Raw genomic sequence first — 17,833 nt, 5'->3', positions numbered from 1 at the left:
CTCCATCTCAAGTGACAGCTATGTTAACTCTTAACAAGCAATATAAATAGCAGCTTGCATATAAAATTTATGTGTTCCTTCTCCGTGGATGTTTATTACTGCCTGATGAGAACAAACATGGGTTCCATTGATGTCAGCAGGCAGAACTGCAGCAGCAAAATGTATTCAAGTTGAGTGACTGGTATATGTGAATAGATGAGCTATACATGCATTTATGAATCTGTATGTCTTTTTACACAGGCAATAAACTGTGATGGCTAAATCCTGTCTTCTGTACAGCACTGGATCAATACTTAGTAGATGTGCAATCTCGGACACTCATCTGTAAAGTGAAGATAGATATCGCATTAACAACCTCATAGGTTGGATGAGGATTAAAAGTGTTAATACACGCAAAGCACTTGGAACAGTGCCTGGCCCAGGGTAAGAGCTCGATAAATGTCATCTGTTGTCTTTACTCTAGCAGGGCCTTGACTTTTAGCCAACTCACTGAGCACAATACCATTCTTTCTTTCTTTATTTTTCTTTTATGTTTCATATGTGCATACAAGGCTTGGGTCATTTCTCCCCCCTGCCCCCACCCCCTATACCATTCAATCTCATAGATAACAGAGAGGACTTTTGTCAGAAGTATACCAGAGTAAGGTTTACTAAGTACAGCCAAGGAGTCTAGGAATTTAATGTCACTTTGTCTTTAGGGCTGAGTTTCAGTTAGGGTGTTAATGGAGAGAATTTTCAAGCTTGAATGTGACATTTATTTTGGCATTATTAGCATATAAAGTAGTAAAAACAGAAGTTTATAGTCTTCAGGCACATTAGCTTCCTTTACACTTATTTTCAAAAGCTGACTGATATTTGACTGACAGACACTTTTAGTATGTGGAAAGTCTCAGAAGTTAAACCTCCACAATGTTAGTATTAGGCATGTCATCAATAACAGCTTTTCAGACTTTGTGCTTCACTCTGGAGAAACACAAGAATCTGACATATTGAATTTCTTCATTGGGTAATTTCAGATCCAGTTATAATGTGAATATCAGCTGTACATATCATTTTACTTGAGTTCAGCATTAATTAAAATTTAAATGAAACTAAAGTGTTCCCGTTCAAAATTTATTATTCAAAACAACTGTTCAAATCAATAAAATAGCATGAATATTTGTTAACATAAATCTTTTAACTCTGGGTTTGGTTATTTTTAAATTTATTATTATTATTATTGGTGGTACTGAGGTTTGAACTCAGGGCTTTTTGCTTGCTATGGAAAGCACTCTACTACTTGAGTGTTCCCGTCCAATTTTTCAATTTTTAAAAATCTTTTATTTATTTATTTAGAGACAGGGTCTCACTGTGTAGCCCAGATTGGCCTCAAACTCACAAGCCTCCTGCCTCAGCCTCCTGAGAGGTTTTGGTTTTTTAAAAGCCCATTTTAAATCCCGAGTTCTACTCCATCCAAATGGACTGTAACATGACAACACGGACTGAGAGCTTTTCATATAATCAGGAGCTGTTCTAGACGCTGGTTTTTATTGTAAGGAGACAACGGTGTTACTTTTAGCAGCTGTGAGATAATCCAGCCGCAGGAAGAAGAAAGAGGGGCAGTAGGGAACCCGGAGGCGCACCAAGCCTGTAGTTGAGCGTTCTTTGTACAGCATTTAAATCGACGCTGTCTTTTAGGCACTGAAAACCTTGGACCACTTTTATTCCTATTGCTAGGAAAGAGCGGGGGATTTCTCAAAGCCATGTTCAGCGCATTCTGGAGCCTGCTGCCCCAGGTCCGAACACGAGACTGGCCCCGCCCTCTGGGCCGCTCCGAGTGCGCGCGGGGGCGCAGAGGGACAGCGCGCGCCCGCGCGGGGGGCGGGGAGGGGCGGATCTCGGGGAGCCCGGCGGGCGCGAGCGCGAGTGCGAGCGCGTGCGTTGACGCGGCGGGCTGTGTCCGGCAAAGCCAGCGCACAGTCGGAGTCGCGATGGGGCCCGGAGAACCGCGGCTCGCGGAGCGGGGCGTGTGCGAGGCCGTCCCGGAGCTGGAGCTGCTGAAGCTGCGCGCGGCCGAGTGCATCGACCTGGCGGCCGAGCGGCTGGGCGCCCTGAGCCGCGCCATCTGGAGCGAGCCGGAGCTGGCCTACGAGGAGCACCACGCGCACGGCGAGCTGACGCGCTTCTTCGAGCGCGAGCCGCCGGTCGCGTCCTGGGCGGTGCAGCCGCACTACGGGCTGCCCACGGCCTTCCGCGCCGAGTGGGAGCCGCCGGGGCCGCGGGCGCACGGCGCCGCGCTGCACCTGGGCTTTCTCTGCGAGTACGACGCGCTGCCCGGCCTCGGCCACGCCTGCGGCCACAACCTTATCGCCGAGGTCGGGGCGGCGGCCGCGCTGGGCGTGCGCGGGGCCCTGGAGGGCCTGTCCCGGCCGCCTCCGCCCGTGAAGGTGAGCGGGCACCGGGGGCACCGCGCGCCGCCGCGGCCTCGCCCAGCCCGAGGGCGGGACCGACGCGCTGCAGCTGTTTCCCCAGCTGCACCTGCAAACAGCTTCCCTTAGCACTGCACGCAGCTCAGGACTGGTTGACGTTACGGGTCAGTTTTGGAAACTGAGGCAACTGCAGCGTGCTGGCGAGGTTGTGTGGTCTCTGGAGGAAGCCTGCAACTGCTTTTAATAAACTTGTGTCTGGGAGTCAGAAGCGTACCTGATGTTTGCATAGACAAATGTCAGAAGTGGGAACCAAGTGTACGCATAATGAGGAATCCTGTAGACATCTACTTCCTGGATGAGTTCATTCTTAAGTCTTAATCTTTATTTCACAAGTCTGAGAAGTAATCTTGGCTCTTTCAACTGGGGGATGTCGTTTATGTTTATCATAGGAAAGTGTAATCTTGTGTTGGTCTGTTTTTCCAGATGGTATGTTCTTTATTCTGTGAATTAAGATTAAATCATCAGCACTCAGATTAAGGGGAATACAAATGTTTTAATATTCATCAGTGCATTTTGTTGTTGTTGTTGTCAGTAACATTTTTTTCTTTTTTTGGTGAGACTGGGGTTTGAACTCGGGGCTTTGCATTTGCAAAACAGGTGCTCTGCCACTTGAGCTACACCTCCAGTCCCAAGAAACCTTGAACAGTTCCATCTCTTGTGACTTTCCCTCTAGCTACCTTCTCTCTTGTGCCTCTGGGGGTTTGTTTTTGTTTGGGGGAACAGGATGGTCCTTGCCTATGCATAAAACCCTAGAGATTTAGCTCTAACCCAGGCCTATGAAAGGTTCTGAGTAGTCAGCACCCACTAGATTTAGTAAGTCAAAGATCAAGGGTAAAGAGCAGCTTAAGAGTTTGGGTGCCTTATACCTTTTCTGAAGAAAGCTGGACTTTGAGAAATACATCAATTAATAATTTCAAATGCTTCTTCTCAGTTAGCAAGGTTATCTGTCTTAATGGAATTGAAGTTGTGATTCCCTTTGCAAGCCAAGACCCCCACCCTCCCATTTCATTGCACTTTTATACATGATCATGAAAGTAAAATGATCATGAAAGTAAAGTAGTTGTTTGTAGATAATTTTTCATTGCTTTTTAAAATTGCTTGAAGAAATTAAGCTTAAATATCAAAGTGAAATGTTTATTCTGTAAAGTTTTCTTTTGTTTAATTAGGTGTTTGGTGACCAATAAATCTGCCTGGTTGAACTGGTGGAATCGAATTAGTAAGTTTGTGTAATAGTTGGCTGTTTCTAACCATGGTATTAAGATTTGTCTAATATTCTTCATAAAAAATGAATGAGTTAAGACTTCTTTTAAGTAGGTAACTCAGTAAGGAAGCAGAGTTGAGACCTGAAAGTCAGGACATTCATCTGAGATAATCCAGCTCTGCCTGAAGACTGGCTCTGTGACCTGGTTCAGACCACTTCACTCTACTCATCAAAACCACCCTCCCTAAAATGACATGTGATCACTCACCTACCTCACAGGGTTGTTGTGAGGCTAACTAGCAAGTCACTTGAAAGTTCCTTACCAATAAGATGCTTATAAATAATTATTTGCCTAGTAAAAGGCTTGGCCATGAAGAAGCTTTAACAAATATGTCCTTAACAAAGTTTGAAGAACTTAAGTATGTAGTATTCAACTTTTTGCCTTTGCTATTAATTAAATAAAAATGAGTTATAAAATGGGGAAGGTTTCCTATAGTGTCTCTAGCATATACTTTGCTCAAATTAATATAACAATGTAAATTAAAATTTTGTGATTAATTTAGCACCATATATTTATGCCCACTGTCTAAGTATCATAGGACAAAACCTTCTTCATAGCTTAAGGACGTCACTGTAGATTGTGAATATGTATGTAAAAGAACCTGTTTGATGTTTTCCTACTAGGACTTTTTGTCATTCTTTTTCTCTGATGCAGGTATTTCTTTGTAGGTAATTGTCCTGGGAACCCCTGCAGAAGAAGAGGGTGGTGGCAAAATTGATTTAATTGAAGCAGGCGCTTTTAAAAACCTCGATGTTGTTTTTATGGCCCATCCATCCCAAGAGGATGCTGCTTATCTACTGGATGTAGCAGAACATGAGTAAGTAATCAAACTAAAGATAAGCTTCTAGTGGACAACAGACTGTAGAGAACTTTTAGTAATAGTAAAGAAAGCAATTTCCAGTGATTTGTGTGTGTTTCCTAGTGTGACTGTGAAATACTATGGAAAAGCGTCTCACGCTGCTGCCTACCCCTGGGAAGGAGTGAACGCCTTAGATGCTGCCGTTCTCGCTTACAGCAATGTGTCTGTGTTACGACAGCAAATGAAGCCAGCCTGGAGAGTCCATGGTACTAGTCTCAGATACTCTGCATGATAGATGGTGCTTGATATTTCAGTACAATAGAATTACTTGATATTTAGTATTTTTTTTAAAATTGGAAGTAGTGTATGTATGTTTTAAATTTTTTAAAATGAATTTTCAGAAATTCATTTAACAGGATAACTAAGATGTTTATATGTAAATAGGAAGATAGTTATATTTATTGTAGATAAATGGAGTTATCTTTTAATAACAAACGATTTTTTAAGTACTGGGATTTGAACTAAGGTCATCACAATTGCTAGGCAAACCCTCTACCACTTGAGCCATACCACCAGCCCAGTAATTTGTTAAAATTATATAGATTCCTTAGAATAAAGTACATATAGAAGTTATTTTTATTTTCCTATTAAATGAGAAATATCACCTCTATGGAAACTTGCATTGTACAACATTTTAAGAATCTTTGATCTGTATCAGTGAAGGCAATAAGTTTAAATTATTTTTCTTTATGTACATATTGGCTGAAAAACTTTATAGGAGTGTTTAAGCTTAAATGATCACCAAGCTCAATTCTAGTAATCTGGTTCTTTTATAGGTATAATAAAAAATGGTGGTGTAAAGCCCAATATCATTCCCTCTTATTCTGAATTAATCTATTACTTCCGTGCACCCTCAATGAAAGAGCTTCGAGTTTTGACCAAAAAGGCAGAAGACTGCTTCAGAGCTGCAGCTTTGGCAACAGGGTGCACAGTAAGAACTTTTCAGAGTTAATTATAATCAGAGTTATATGTGGGCTGGGCTGTTTACATTGTTAGATTGAAACTTAACTTGCATCTTTTCCATTTAATGATGAGTTTTGGTTGGTTTTGGTGCTATGCAGGGGAGTCTTTCCCAGAGGCTTGTCCTCACTGGCAGTGTCTTAAATATGCGGAATGAATTGGTTGAATAAGTGAAAGAAGGCCTTTAATTCTTACATATTTTACTCATTGTCTGCAATAGGGAAGACTACAGGTTATCTTATTAACACCATAATTAGAGTAATTTGGATACTGCTGTACTAGAATCCCTGCCTTTTTGCAAATTTATGTCCTCCCTTCTTGGCAGAGTTAAGCTTTTAGAATTGCTTTAGATAGCTCCTATAAAGAGGACCTTATGACAAAATCTGCAGAAGCTATTTTTGGTGAAGTAGTGATATAAATAAATACATGGCTTGCTGAAATGGAAGTTAAAATTGATGCAGGTGGTAGTCAAGAGGTTTTGTTGATTTGAACTATAGATTCAGTAACATTGAAGTATTACAGGTGGCGCAAAGTGGGATGAGTTTTAGAATTACATAAAATAATAATCTTGGGCATCGGCTAGTTGGAGAGAGAAGATTTTGACCTGTGCCTTTCTGTCTTGCTAATTCTGTAGCGTTTAAGAGCATTATTTAGTATCCATGAGCTTCCATTTTCTCAGTTGAAGAGTAGGGATAATAGTGTATCTTACGGTACTTGTAAGAGTTAAGTGAGGTAATGTTTGTGAAGAGTTTAGAGCCTAGCCTTTATACATATGTACATTTTTTCTGCCCTTCTTAGTCTAGTGATGTATGATTTAGTCACATAGTAGCAATGTTTCACAGTAGAAGTAATTCTCAGACTGTGCGCTTATGCTAAGAGTAGTGTGGATGGTAGGTGTCAGGAAGGATCTGAAGAAGGCAAGCAGTGGTCTGGAGCTGTTAAGAGGAAGGTTTCATGGAAGACTGTAGACCTGAATTGAGCTTTGAAGGATGATCGTACTTTCAGGTATGTAATGGACAGAGCAAGAGCTCTCAATCAGGGAACGTGGTCAGCAAAGACAAGAATATAAATACTCCTCTCGTGTTGTAGAACTAGATACATACGTACGTGGATAAATGTAGGCACAAGGACACATCCTCCTATGCGTGCATTAGCAAAGGTAGGTATAGATTTAACATATAACTGTAAAAGTTCCATTGCTTAGGGAGTATAAAACTAAGCATTTATGCCTTTACTTATTTATAACTATAAATACTTACAAAATGCATACATAACTATTATCATTATTTAATATCTCAAAGTGTACAATATCCCCTTAAAATAAAGTTTATTTTTGGACTTAAATCTGTATATAAGTTGTCTTTCAATGATTGAATTGTATTTTGGCTCACTCATTGGGTTGTCATTGTTCCTCCCTTAGATGTTGCCAAGAATGGAAGAAATGTGCACTCTGCTATGCTATGACAAGCTTTTGCTAACGTTTGGTATTTCATGTGAGGGAACATTGCCCATTCTGATTTAATCAAAACTAAATCTGTAAATCCACTTAACTGGGCACCGATACACTGCTTCTGTGTCTTCAGACACTTAAATTAATGCATGAGGACCATTGTCAGCTCTCTTGCTGTGAAGTTTCTATCTTTCTCAGGGTGCCTTTCAGGCCAGGCAGTGGTGTCAGGGTCAGTTTGAGTTTGTATGTTGAATGTCAGTGATGCTTAATTTCCTTCTTTTGAAGAATGAACTCAAGAGCAGTGTTCATCAGGGTGCAATTTTTGGACCACTGGCGTCACAATTACTTGGAGTTGATGATAGTAAAATGGGAATTTCTTTGGTTTCCCCACACCCTTTTTTAAGTAACTGAAGTTCACTTGCTGGCCAGTATAAGGTTTGATGCCATTGTGCAGTTTGATGCGTATATAACAAAAATACCTTTATAAACAACTCCTTTTTTTTTTTAAGGTAAGAGGTTTGAGAGAGTTTGCATTGGAGGGAGAGTGCCCCTTCTCAAAAATGTTTCTGTTAGAAAACTGTCACTACTTTGAAATTAATGAATTTGAGTTACTGATTTCAAAATTTGCTTTGATTTTTTATTAGGTAGAAATTAAAGGTGACACACATGATTATTATAATGTTCTTCCCAACAAGAGCCTGTGGAAGGCTTATATGGAGAATGGAAAAAGGCTGGGAATAGAGTTCATTTCAGAAGATGCAATGTTGAATGGCCCTTCAGGTACTTAAGTTCTGTTATCTATTGAGCTGTTTGAGGAAGGGAAATGCAGTGCCTCTTTGATTAAATGGTTTGGAGGTAAAGAGGTACTGCTCATGTTTTAATTTTCACAAACTAATGGTTAGGGGAAAGAAACTAATGGATTCTTCAGTGACTATAGAATGTCAAATTAGCAGACTTGTTTTTAGAAATCACCAGCCTACTTCTTCGTCTAAGTTACTAAGTAAATAAGCTACTAAGATGGAAAATAGAGTTTTAATTCATTCTTGGTGATCACAATAAGCAGGTTGCTAAGTATTTAGTAATCTGGGGAGGCATTTTCAGATTCTGAGGAGTAATAGATAGCTATTAGAACTTAAATAATCATATTTGGGGTTATTTTAGGTTTTTCCCCTTTATGAGCATGTTACTTATAGCATTTGTGAAATTCAAGATTATCTCCTGAAATATGATAACAAGTATTGATGAAATAGACCTGAAAGGACTGAAAAATGAAAATGAGGGGGATCAGTGTCATTCATTGGGATAAGAACTTTAAGAGAAAAGCAGTTTGGAGTTGGATGGATGGGTATAAATTATTAACATGTTAAATTTGGCTGCTTATAGGATCCCTACATGGAGCTGTTCAGTAGCCTGTTGAATCTGCAACCCCCAAAGACATCTAGGTTGGAAATTTAGAATTTGTAAGTGTATGGAAGGTAATTTGAGACAAGCATGTAAATATGGTTGTCCAAGTATATAGATGGAGAAGAAACATTTAGGAAATAGGCAAAGAAAGGATCAAGAGAAGGAGACAGAGAGTGGTCAGAGAAAGTAGGTAATCAGGAGAGAGTGAAGTCATAGAAGCCAAGACAGTAGAGAATTTCTAGAAAGGAAGGAGGAATGAATCATGTCAGATGCTGTAGTACTATGGTAAGTGTGGTCTGGTGTTCATTGGACTGGCAGTTAGAAACTCAAGGTTGGTCTGTAAGGAAATAATTGAAGGCTGGTGGGACAGATGCTAGATGTCACTTCTTTACCCACTGCAGTGAATGGTGAGGTAGTAGAGGTAGCAAAGGAAAACTGTCCTTTTTTTAAAAAGTTGCCTTAAAGGAAAATAGAAAGAGTGGGTGTAAACATGGAAAAGAAAGATTTTTATTACTTTTTTGTGTGTGTTTGTGAGGCTGGAGTTTGAACTGAGGGCTTTGTTTTTACAAAGCAGGCACTCTATTGCTTGAGCCACACCTCCAGTCCATAAGAAAGATTTTTAAAAGAAATCCTTGAGAGAAGTACTGGGTTTAATTCCTAGTAACACATACACACAAACACACACACAAAAAAAAGACTGAAAAAATATTGGTAAATAGAGCAGATGCTGTTAGATCAATTAGGAGGCTATTATATTAGTTCAGACAGGAGGCACTGATAGCATAGATCAGGTAACAGGTATTGGTGATGGTGATGAGAAAAGATTTTGAGGTATTTGGGAGGTATCGTTGATAAGTGGGGTGGGGCAGAAGAACAGGAAGCACATGAATTTGACTTTGAATATGTTAAGTTTGATCCATGTGAAGACATCCAAGAAGGCAGGTTAGCAATTGGATGTATAAACTTAGAAACTTAGGCTTTGTCTAATTAATGTCATTATGTAGTACAAATTTTACAGTCCCCAACAGAAGAAGGTGAACTTAAAGAATAAAGTTTTCACTGTGTCGTAAAAAACAATAAATTTAGAAGATTAGGAGAGACTAAGAATAAATTTACAGTTCTTTTTTTTTTCTTTTATTATTCATATGTGTGTACAAGGCTTGGGTCATTTCTCCCCCCCCCCCCTTACCACCCACCCCCTCAATACCCAGCAGAAACTATCTTGCCCTTATTTCTAATTTTGTTGTAGAGAGAGTATAAGCAATAATAGGAAGGAGCAAGGGTTTTTGCTGGTTGAGAGAAGGATAGCTATACAGTAGAGTTCTTGATAATTTGAAGCAGTATGCTTGGACAAAAGCTTGAAAAAAAATGAGTAAGAAGTGGAAAGGATGTCCAACTGAGTCTCAGGTAACTTATTTTATGGTCAGATAAAGTCTGTACCTCAGGAGAGACAGAGGAAGGGCCATCAGAATTCACAGAAGAGACGAAGGGAACAGCTAACAGTGGAGTGCTACTGGAGGATGAGTAAGAATAGTCATGGGGTTGAGCAAGGCAGGTCTGGGCAGTCCTTTGTGAGAGCTGTGGATACTGGTGGAGGTGGAAGTGGGGCAGTGAAGGCCCTAGCATGTGGACAACTGTCCAGGAAGTTCACTGCCCTGTGTGTAACAGCACAGAGAACTGTAACCAGCTACAAGATACTGGTTATGACTTCCTCATAATCAGTATTAAATACTTCAAAAGTATTTAACCACATATACTTTTTTCTGTGTGTTCCAAGGATCTACTGATTTTGGAAATGTTACTTTTGTGGTTCCTGGAATTCATCCGTATTTTTACATTGGGTCTAATGCCTTGAATCATACAGAACAATATACTGAAGCTGCAGGTAAGTGTTAGACATGAATATTTTGGCACGTGCTCTGCTCTCTCCCTCTTTCTCTCTCTCCCTTCCTCCCTCTCTCTCTCTGTATCCCCAGTGATAGCTGCCTTTCTGACTATGTAGTTTAGCCTCTCATTTCATCAGCATCACACCAGAAAATGCTACATTGTGATGGGCAGTTGGAAAAGGCGGTTTAGATCTTGAGGGGTAACCTGACAAATTAATAAAATTTTTATACATGTGGAAATGTTTTGTTTTCTCTACCTTTTAGGTTCACAAGAAGCTCAGTTTTACACTTTGCGGGCGGCCAAAGCTCTGGCAATGACTGCACTGGATGTTATTTTTAAGCCAGAGTTGCTGCAAAGAATCAGAGAGGACTTTAAATTGAAACTTCAAGAAGAACAGTTTTTAAATGAGGTAGAATAAAAGAAGATCGTAGGAGTCATTTATGAATCATTAAAGAAATGATTTTTATTTAATTTTTTTTTTTTTTTTTTTTTGGCAGCATTCGGGTTTGAACTCAGGGCAGGCCTTCTATTGCTTGAGCCACTCTGCCAGCCCTGTTTTATTTAACTTTTTTTTTTTTAATTTATATGTGCATACAATGTTTGGGTCATTTCTCCCTATTTAACCTTTTTTAATGAAAGAAAGCATGCTTGGTTTTCAATCTCAAAGGAGTCAAATTTTTATTACCTGATAAGTGAGGACAGAGGACAGGATGAAGAAAGCACATTAAGTCATATATAAAATGAAAAACTTTGCAAGTCTATACTCTGGAATTGTGATGTTTTCAGGAATTGGTATGTGATGCCATTTTCTTAAACAAGCTGGATGACACATGATTTCTCACTGAAAATATTTTATAGGTTTATATGTTGTATAAGTATATATTTAAAGGTCCAACAGTTTTCAAACCTGAAATTGACACTCACGAAACTTAAGTTTTTTTGGTACAGCGTGGTTAACATTTTCTCAGAGGGGTTTCTGCTACAGTGACTCATGTGTAATCCTAGCTACTTTGGAGGTCAAGATCTGGAGGATTGCAGCTCAAGGCCAGCCTGGGCAAAAAGTGCATGAGACTCCATCTCAACCCATAAAAAAGCTGGTTGCAGTGGCATGTGTCTGTCATCCCTGCAACATGGGAAACATAAATAGGAAGACCTCGTTCCAGGCCAGGTTGAGCACAAAAGCAGCATTTGAAAAATAACTGAAAGTGAAAAAGGCTGGGGTTTGGCTCAAGTGGTAGAGTGCCTGTCTAGCTTGTGCAAGACCCTGAGTTCAAGCCCCAGTACCAACAACAACAACAAAAAACGGGTTTCAAAGTTCAAGTTCTAAATTGAGGGAAAATTTGTTTTTAAGTACCTGACTATATCTGTTTTGGTTTAGAAATTGTCTTCATTTATAATAAGAGTAGGCTTTTACTCAGAAGTGCTTGTGGGAACCAACTATAATCTCAGGTACTAATAAGCTTTAGTTTTACCATTTGAAGAAAAAGGAGAATGTTCTTTATTTACATGTAATTAATCTGAGGTGTGGCATAAAAGTAATTCCCAATTCAATGTTGCAGTAATAGGAAAAACTAATATAGACTGGCAGTGCTGACTGGACTCTGTAAGATACTGTGTGGTGGACCTAGATGTTACAGGAGGACTTGAGTAGCCAGGGCCAGGCTCTTTTGGGCCCTCTGATCTCCAGTGTCCTTCACTGGCCCCTGCTGTCTGACAACCTGCTCCAACTTCTGCTTAGAAGCCAGCGTGGTTGTCCTGACTGCACAGAATTCTAAGCCTCTTTAAACCTCATGCTAGCCTAGAAATAATTAAAAATTACTATAATTTCTCATTCTTATTTTAGGGTGGGTTTCTTGAACATGATACAGAGTATATGGAGAAGTAGCTGGTAAAATAAACTTCTATGCTCTGAAAATAGTAAAGGCATCAGTATGTTTTATTTTAAAGGATGTCCTCAGATTTGCCTAGGCATCCCAGAAATGGAAGAATAAGGAAAGGAAAATGCATTTGGTGTCTGGTGTCAGCAACTCCTATTGGGCCCACCAACTCCTGTGAGCCACCAGCCATTTGGAAGGATAGATTAGATTACTTCTTGCAGTCATTTCAACCTCTTCTTGTTCTATCTGAAGTTCAAGTTGCAAGAGAAGGGCTGTGTTTGGGAGGGCTTATCATTGAGGATTGCTTTTCTTTTGTATCAGAATCTGTAGACTATGTCCTGATTTGATAGTCTTTTTTTTTTTTAAATACAGTCTGTGTGCTAAGAATAGTTGTTACATTTTTAAAATGTAAAATGAGGTCTTTAAAAAAAAGACCTCAAAAACAATAAACTGGATGATGAGACCTAAAACCTAAAACATTTATTGTCTGGCCCTTTATAAAAAGTTCGCCTATCCTTATTCTGTGTAATAGCGCAATGGCACCTCTTTCCCTTTGGTTTACATCATCCCATCAGGTCTGGGATAAAGCTTCAAGCTTCTGCATTGGAAACACCAAGAAAGGGAATTAGATGGTGATGTCCTGACACATTGACCTTGACTATTTATTGTATTAGCATTCCTTTGCTGTTTGTCCTAACCAAAAGTTTGCTGTTTCCTTTTAGCAAGTACTCACTCTGGGTACAGCTACCCTGTTGTCCTAAGACTTCCCTCTATGCAGTCTTCCAGCTTTTCATAGCATTTAGAACTTGATACTCCATGCCACACTTTGATTACTTATAACCTAAATAGTTTTGGTTGATGTATATTTTCTATAGAGGGAAGGGCATCAATAAAAACGTCAGACTAAGAGTTAGATGTGTCAGAAACACCTGGCTTATATAAACAGAATTAGCTTCCTAAATATTTTATAAATTTTGCAAATACAAGTTTTAAACATATTGCATCCTAAGGAATAGTTGTTTTTTGTTTGTGGTGCTGGGAATTGAACCTAGGGTCTTACATGCTAAGCACGCCCTCTACCACCGAGCCACATTCCAGGTGTAGAACAGGGTTTCGTTTTCTAAAACCTTGGTAAAGTTCTAGAGCAGTGATTGTTAGCTGACATATCCCCTCTTTTTTGAAGTGTTGTAGGTAAATTGTTACTCATACAAAGTGTTTATTTTGTATGTGATTAATTTTCTTTCTAAAAATAGACTGGAGACCCTGAGCTCAGTCCCCAGTTCTGCAAAATAAGAGAAAATTCAAAGTTAGCGCTCTGTTGTTGCTGGCTCACTGCATTCTGATAAACATTGCATGAAAAAGCAAAATGCGTTGTTGTAGCTGGTGTAACCTGTGCCAGTGCTGTGTGCAACATCCCAGTGTAGGAAACTAATATTGATATACCACCAAGTTTTGGGCCACTTTTGAGTTTCTGTAATACTTTATATCTCTTTTAATTAAAAAAGTTTTGGCAGATTTATCATGTCAAAAGAGACATTGAGAACTGGAGTTCTAAAATCAATAAGGTTTTTTTCAGTCTTACCCTGACATTTTACATTATTTTTCTTTGTTATTTAATATAATTCAGATCTTTTAAGTCACTTTTTACCTTTTGTTTTGTTTTTTGAGACAGGGTCTTGCCAAGTATTCCAGGCTGGCCTGGAACTTGCCATCCTCCTGCCTCAACCTTCCACCTTTTTACCTTTTATCTACCAGTGAGTTAATTGAGCTGGATTACACTCACTAGTATAAAAAGACACAAATTCTGGAGTCAGTTCCCATGTCCTGAGGAACCACGTACAGCTGATCTTCTTTATGCTATTTTAATTTGGGAGACTGAGTTAATTTCTTTACCCTCATACTTCAAAGGTTTCCTAAATGGCCGTGCTAAATTTTTAATAAATATTTAGTTTAAATTACCATTATTGGTTGGTCTTCACATTTTGTTTTGAATTTGTAAGAATTTTGGAATGTAAAGAGGGAAGTGCTAGATGATATGCAAACAGTGTCACTTTTAGGTGAGGGTTCTATTTATCTCTTTATTCTTGCTCTTTTTGCTTGTTTGTTTTGTTTTTTGATATAGGTTCTTGCTATGTTGCCCAGGCTATCCTCAAACTTGATCCTCCTGCTTCAGCCGCCCCTGTAGCTGGGATTATAGTTGTACACCATTGTGCTCACTTTTAGTTCTTTATTCTTGAAAGATGGATGCCTTTTTTTTTTTTAAAGAAAGTCAACAAGACTTTTAAATTTAGAATTTTATATATTGTTTTGGAAAGGGACAACTAAGTTTTCTTCCAGTATAAGTTTAATGACATTTTATTATCACATTACAGTTTCCATGATTATCTATTTCCTTCACTAGACTGTATATTTGAACTCAGTGCCTTAAAACGCACATGTGTGGGTGCTTTTAAATTCTTACAGTATCCAGAATTACAGCTTATTTATGAATATTCAGTACTTTTTGAATAAGTAGATACTGCATTCTTGCTTGGAATTTTAAAATAGCTTTGTGGACAGATCATAATCACAGATAATGTTTTCATTTTGTGATTGTAGCTATCTCTTGTACATCCTGGAGTAGGAAAGACATTTAATATTACTTCGCTTCAGCCTACAAGAAAACAAAATTCAGTTTTTAAAAAGGCTAGGGTGACTTAGTGCAAAGTTTAAAATTACAAGATTTTATAATACTAAATTACTTTCTGATCTAAACTAGAGGTATAGGTGGACCTGCTAGTCCACCTAGGTGTCTGTTTTTATAATAAGTGCTTATTTCATGCTTTTAGAATCTTTTCGTTACTCGCTCATTGTAGTGAAAGTCTTTTCCTCAGATAAAATGTATAATGTAAATTAATGTGTTATAGTTTGAGTATTCCTTACCTGAAATGCTTGGGACCAGAAGTATTTTGGACTTGGGATTTAAAAAAAAAAAAAGAAAATATTTGCATTTACATAATGAGATCTCTTAAGACAGAACCCAAGTCTAAGCACAACTCCTTTGTGTTTCATTTATACCTTGTAGCCTTAATTTTGACTGTGACCTGTTACATGAGGTCAGGTGTGAAATTACCTACTTGTGTCACGTTGTCACTCAAATACTTCTGGCTTTTGGAGCATTTTGAATTTCAGATTTTCAGATTAGGGATGTTCAACATGTACTACTAACTACTAAGTTGTTACATGCTGTATAAGACTGAGTATAGCTAATATTTAGCTTGCCTTTTAAATTTTTTGTATTGCTTTTTAGTCTTAACAAATTCTCTGTATTAACTATGCAGGAAATTTTTCCCTTTCCATTGCTTCTCTCTGTAATATTCATAAATGTTAGGGAATTTAGAACAAACTAGACATCTCATGTTTTAATGAATGAATACTTGGGTAAACTTAAAATTTTTTGATTTCCCACTATCTCACAAAGGTATTTATTGATTGTTATGTTGATATTTTAACTGTTAAAATGTCACATTTGAGTTGGATGGCATTTACTGGGAAGTGTCTGTTTCTAAGTCCATGCTCAAAATAACTTTGGCTCGTGGTAAATTCTCAGGAGAGTTACCTCATTTGAACCACACTGAGATTGAGAAGGGAACATCTGAAAGCTGCTGTCTTGGAAATTTTTGAGGAAGTGTTTCTAAAATATTTTAAAATACTTGAGTCATTTTAGTCATTTGAACAGAAGAAATTGATGTGAAAAGTTTTGTTTTTTTATTTTTTAAAGAATCATTGTCTCTTTTTATGGTGGGTTCTTTCTTTTAAGAAAAGTTCTTTCTTTTCTGATGGGTTTTGTGGTTTATTTGTTTTTGACTTTTTACCTGAAGCAAATTAGGCTTCAAAATATCAGAGTAAATTTTCAGTGTATAGCAAGGTTTGTCTTTGTTCCAGCTAGCAATTTTATAAGGCTGAAAGTTATGATAAGCTACTTTATTTTTTACTGATGTTCAGCCAGCATTTTGTAGTTGAGTTACATAATTGAGGGTGTTGTGTTTTGATATGTTAGGAGTTAATATTTTCAAGAAAGCGGTTCCTGTTGCCATCAGATTATAATCATTTTTATAATATTTTTAATAGATACATGTTAAAGTGTATGAAAAATCTAAAATGTTAATAAACGTGTTTATCGAATAGCAGTTGTCTTATTTTTAGTGACATGACGATATGAAAATACATGAAGACAAAGCACAACTACCCAATACCTATGGTAGGCTACACATTTTAGAATCAGTTTATCAGAATTGTAGCTGTTGCTTTTCTTTTTTACTTAGTGTAACTGTCATATATTATTCTTAGAATTTTAAAGGAATAAAGTCCTGTTTAAATGAATGTTTTACTAGTCTCAGAAGTGAAAATATGGTGGTCTTACATGGTACGAGTTAGGTACATATAGCATTGAATTTGAATTTTCATAGAGTCCAAATTTTTTTTTTAATTTTTACTTATTTTACTTTTTTGACACAGGATCCTACTATGTAGCCAAGGCTTGCCTCCTGCTCCCACCTCCCAAATGGTAGGATCACAGGGGTGCACCAGCCACCATGCCTGGCTGATAGTTTAAGTTTTTATCTATTTGTCAAATTACAAATCACTGACACAGTGTTCTGGTTGTTGTTTAGTCCAAGAGAACAGAAAGCAATTTAAAAAACCTGCATTTTTTCCAGCTTAGTTTATTCAAAATATGCTGAACTTTCTAAGTGCATGCAAGGTTACTGCCTGTAAATGATACAGATCAGGATTGGCAGTTGCCTCACAGCATTCATCTGACCTAACACATTCTTCTAAGAATGACCGCATGTTACAATACAAGAACCTTAAAAGAGTTGTTGATGTGAACCTAAGTAGCCCTTGCCTGTAAATGGTGAGTTGAAAACAGGATAGAAGGCCCCCTTTGAAGCGGTGAACTCCAGTGCAGTTGAAACCTAAACCTTTAGCCCCATTACTCTGAAAGGTGTGCTGTGTGCTGAATTACTGTTTAGCTGCAATGTTTCCTCAGAGATGGAGCAGTTCTTTATAGCAGCTGTTTGGTGAACAGGCTTTGGAAAAGCTTTTGGAAGGCTTTTTGTCCCTGCTCATATGTCCCAGGTGACAAAACCCACTTAGGTGGCTTGTGTTAAGAGGAGGTCACTTGTTTAAAGTGTGTCTCTACGAGTGTGAGTGTGAGAAAGTCCTAGGCAGAAGAGATTGCAATGAGGATTCTGTTGGATTTTTGTCTTTAGGTATTTTCTGCAAAGCAGCTTTGAGTTCATGTTCCCCAACTTTTGATATTGCTACTACCCTACCTGTCCTCTGCCACTTTTTTTGGATGGGTGGGCGGTGAGACAGGGTCTTGCTGTGCAACCCGGACTGGCCTCTCACTGTCATCCTCTGCTCTAGCTTCCTGAGTGCTGGGATTGTATGCCTGTACCACCATGGCCAGCACCTCCTCTCTACTTTCTAACTTGCAACCTAAGTACGATTTCTTTTGTCTATCCATCCAAGGTTGGTCAAAAAAGAATTTAGGCAATCTAGTATAAAAAAAACTATAAAAGCTTAGAAACTTCTTACAAAGCACAAATATCTTATCCTACAATGACAATAAAGATAATTTGACTAACAAACTTGCTATAGTTTGGATTTGGAGTAGGACTCAA

At 38.4% G+C, this 17,833-nt stretch overlaps 1 protein-coding gene across 1 annotated transcript; it reads left to right on the top strand.

Moving 5' to 3' along the window:
- The first annotated feature begins 1,904 nt into the window (after positions 1-1,904).
- Pm20d2 (peptidase M20 domain containing 2) lies at positions 1,905-16,331 on the top strand. The gene is made up of 7 exons (XM_020173707.2): positions 1,905-2,426; positions 4,399-4,547; positions 4,653-4,795; positions 5,366-5,520; positions 7,644-7,779; positions 10,181-10,288; positions 10,554-16,331. Exons 1-7 carry the CDS (start codon positions 1,971-1,973, stop codon positions 10,706-10,708), a joined length of 1,302 nt encoding a protein of 433 aa, XP_020029296.1. The 5' UTR covers positions 1,905-1,970; the 3' UTR covers positions 10,709-16,331.
- The last annotated feature ends 1,502 nt before the right edge of the window (positions 16,332-17,833 follow it).

The sequence above is a fragment of the Castor canadensis genome, chromosome 1 (genome assembly GCF_047511655.1).
Source record: "Castor canadensis chromosome 1, mCasCan1.hap1v2, whole genome shotgun sequence".
Taxonomy (NCBI): Eukaryota; Metazoa; Chordata; class Mammalia; order Rodentia; family Castoridae; genus Castor; species Castor canadensis.
This window is presented reverse-complemented; position numbering and strand designations above follow the sequence as displayed.

What these genes read in the sequence shown, in the direction of transcription:
- Pm20d2 (XM_020173707.2), top strand. Translation starts at nt 1,971, where the DNA reads ATGGGGCCCGGAGAACCGCGGCTCGCGGAGCGGGGCGTGTGCGAGGCC. An exon ending in GGCCGCCTCCGCCCGTGAAG is followed by an intron (nt 2,427 to 4,398) that starts GTGAGCGGGCAC and finishes ATTTCTTTGTAG; the next exon opens with GTAATTGTCCTGGGAACCCC. An exon ending in GCCAGCCTGGAGAGTCCATG is followed by an intron (nt 4,796 to 5,365) that starts GTACTAGTCTCA and finishes GTTCTTTTATAG; the next exon opens with GTATAATAAAAAATGGTGGT.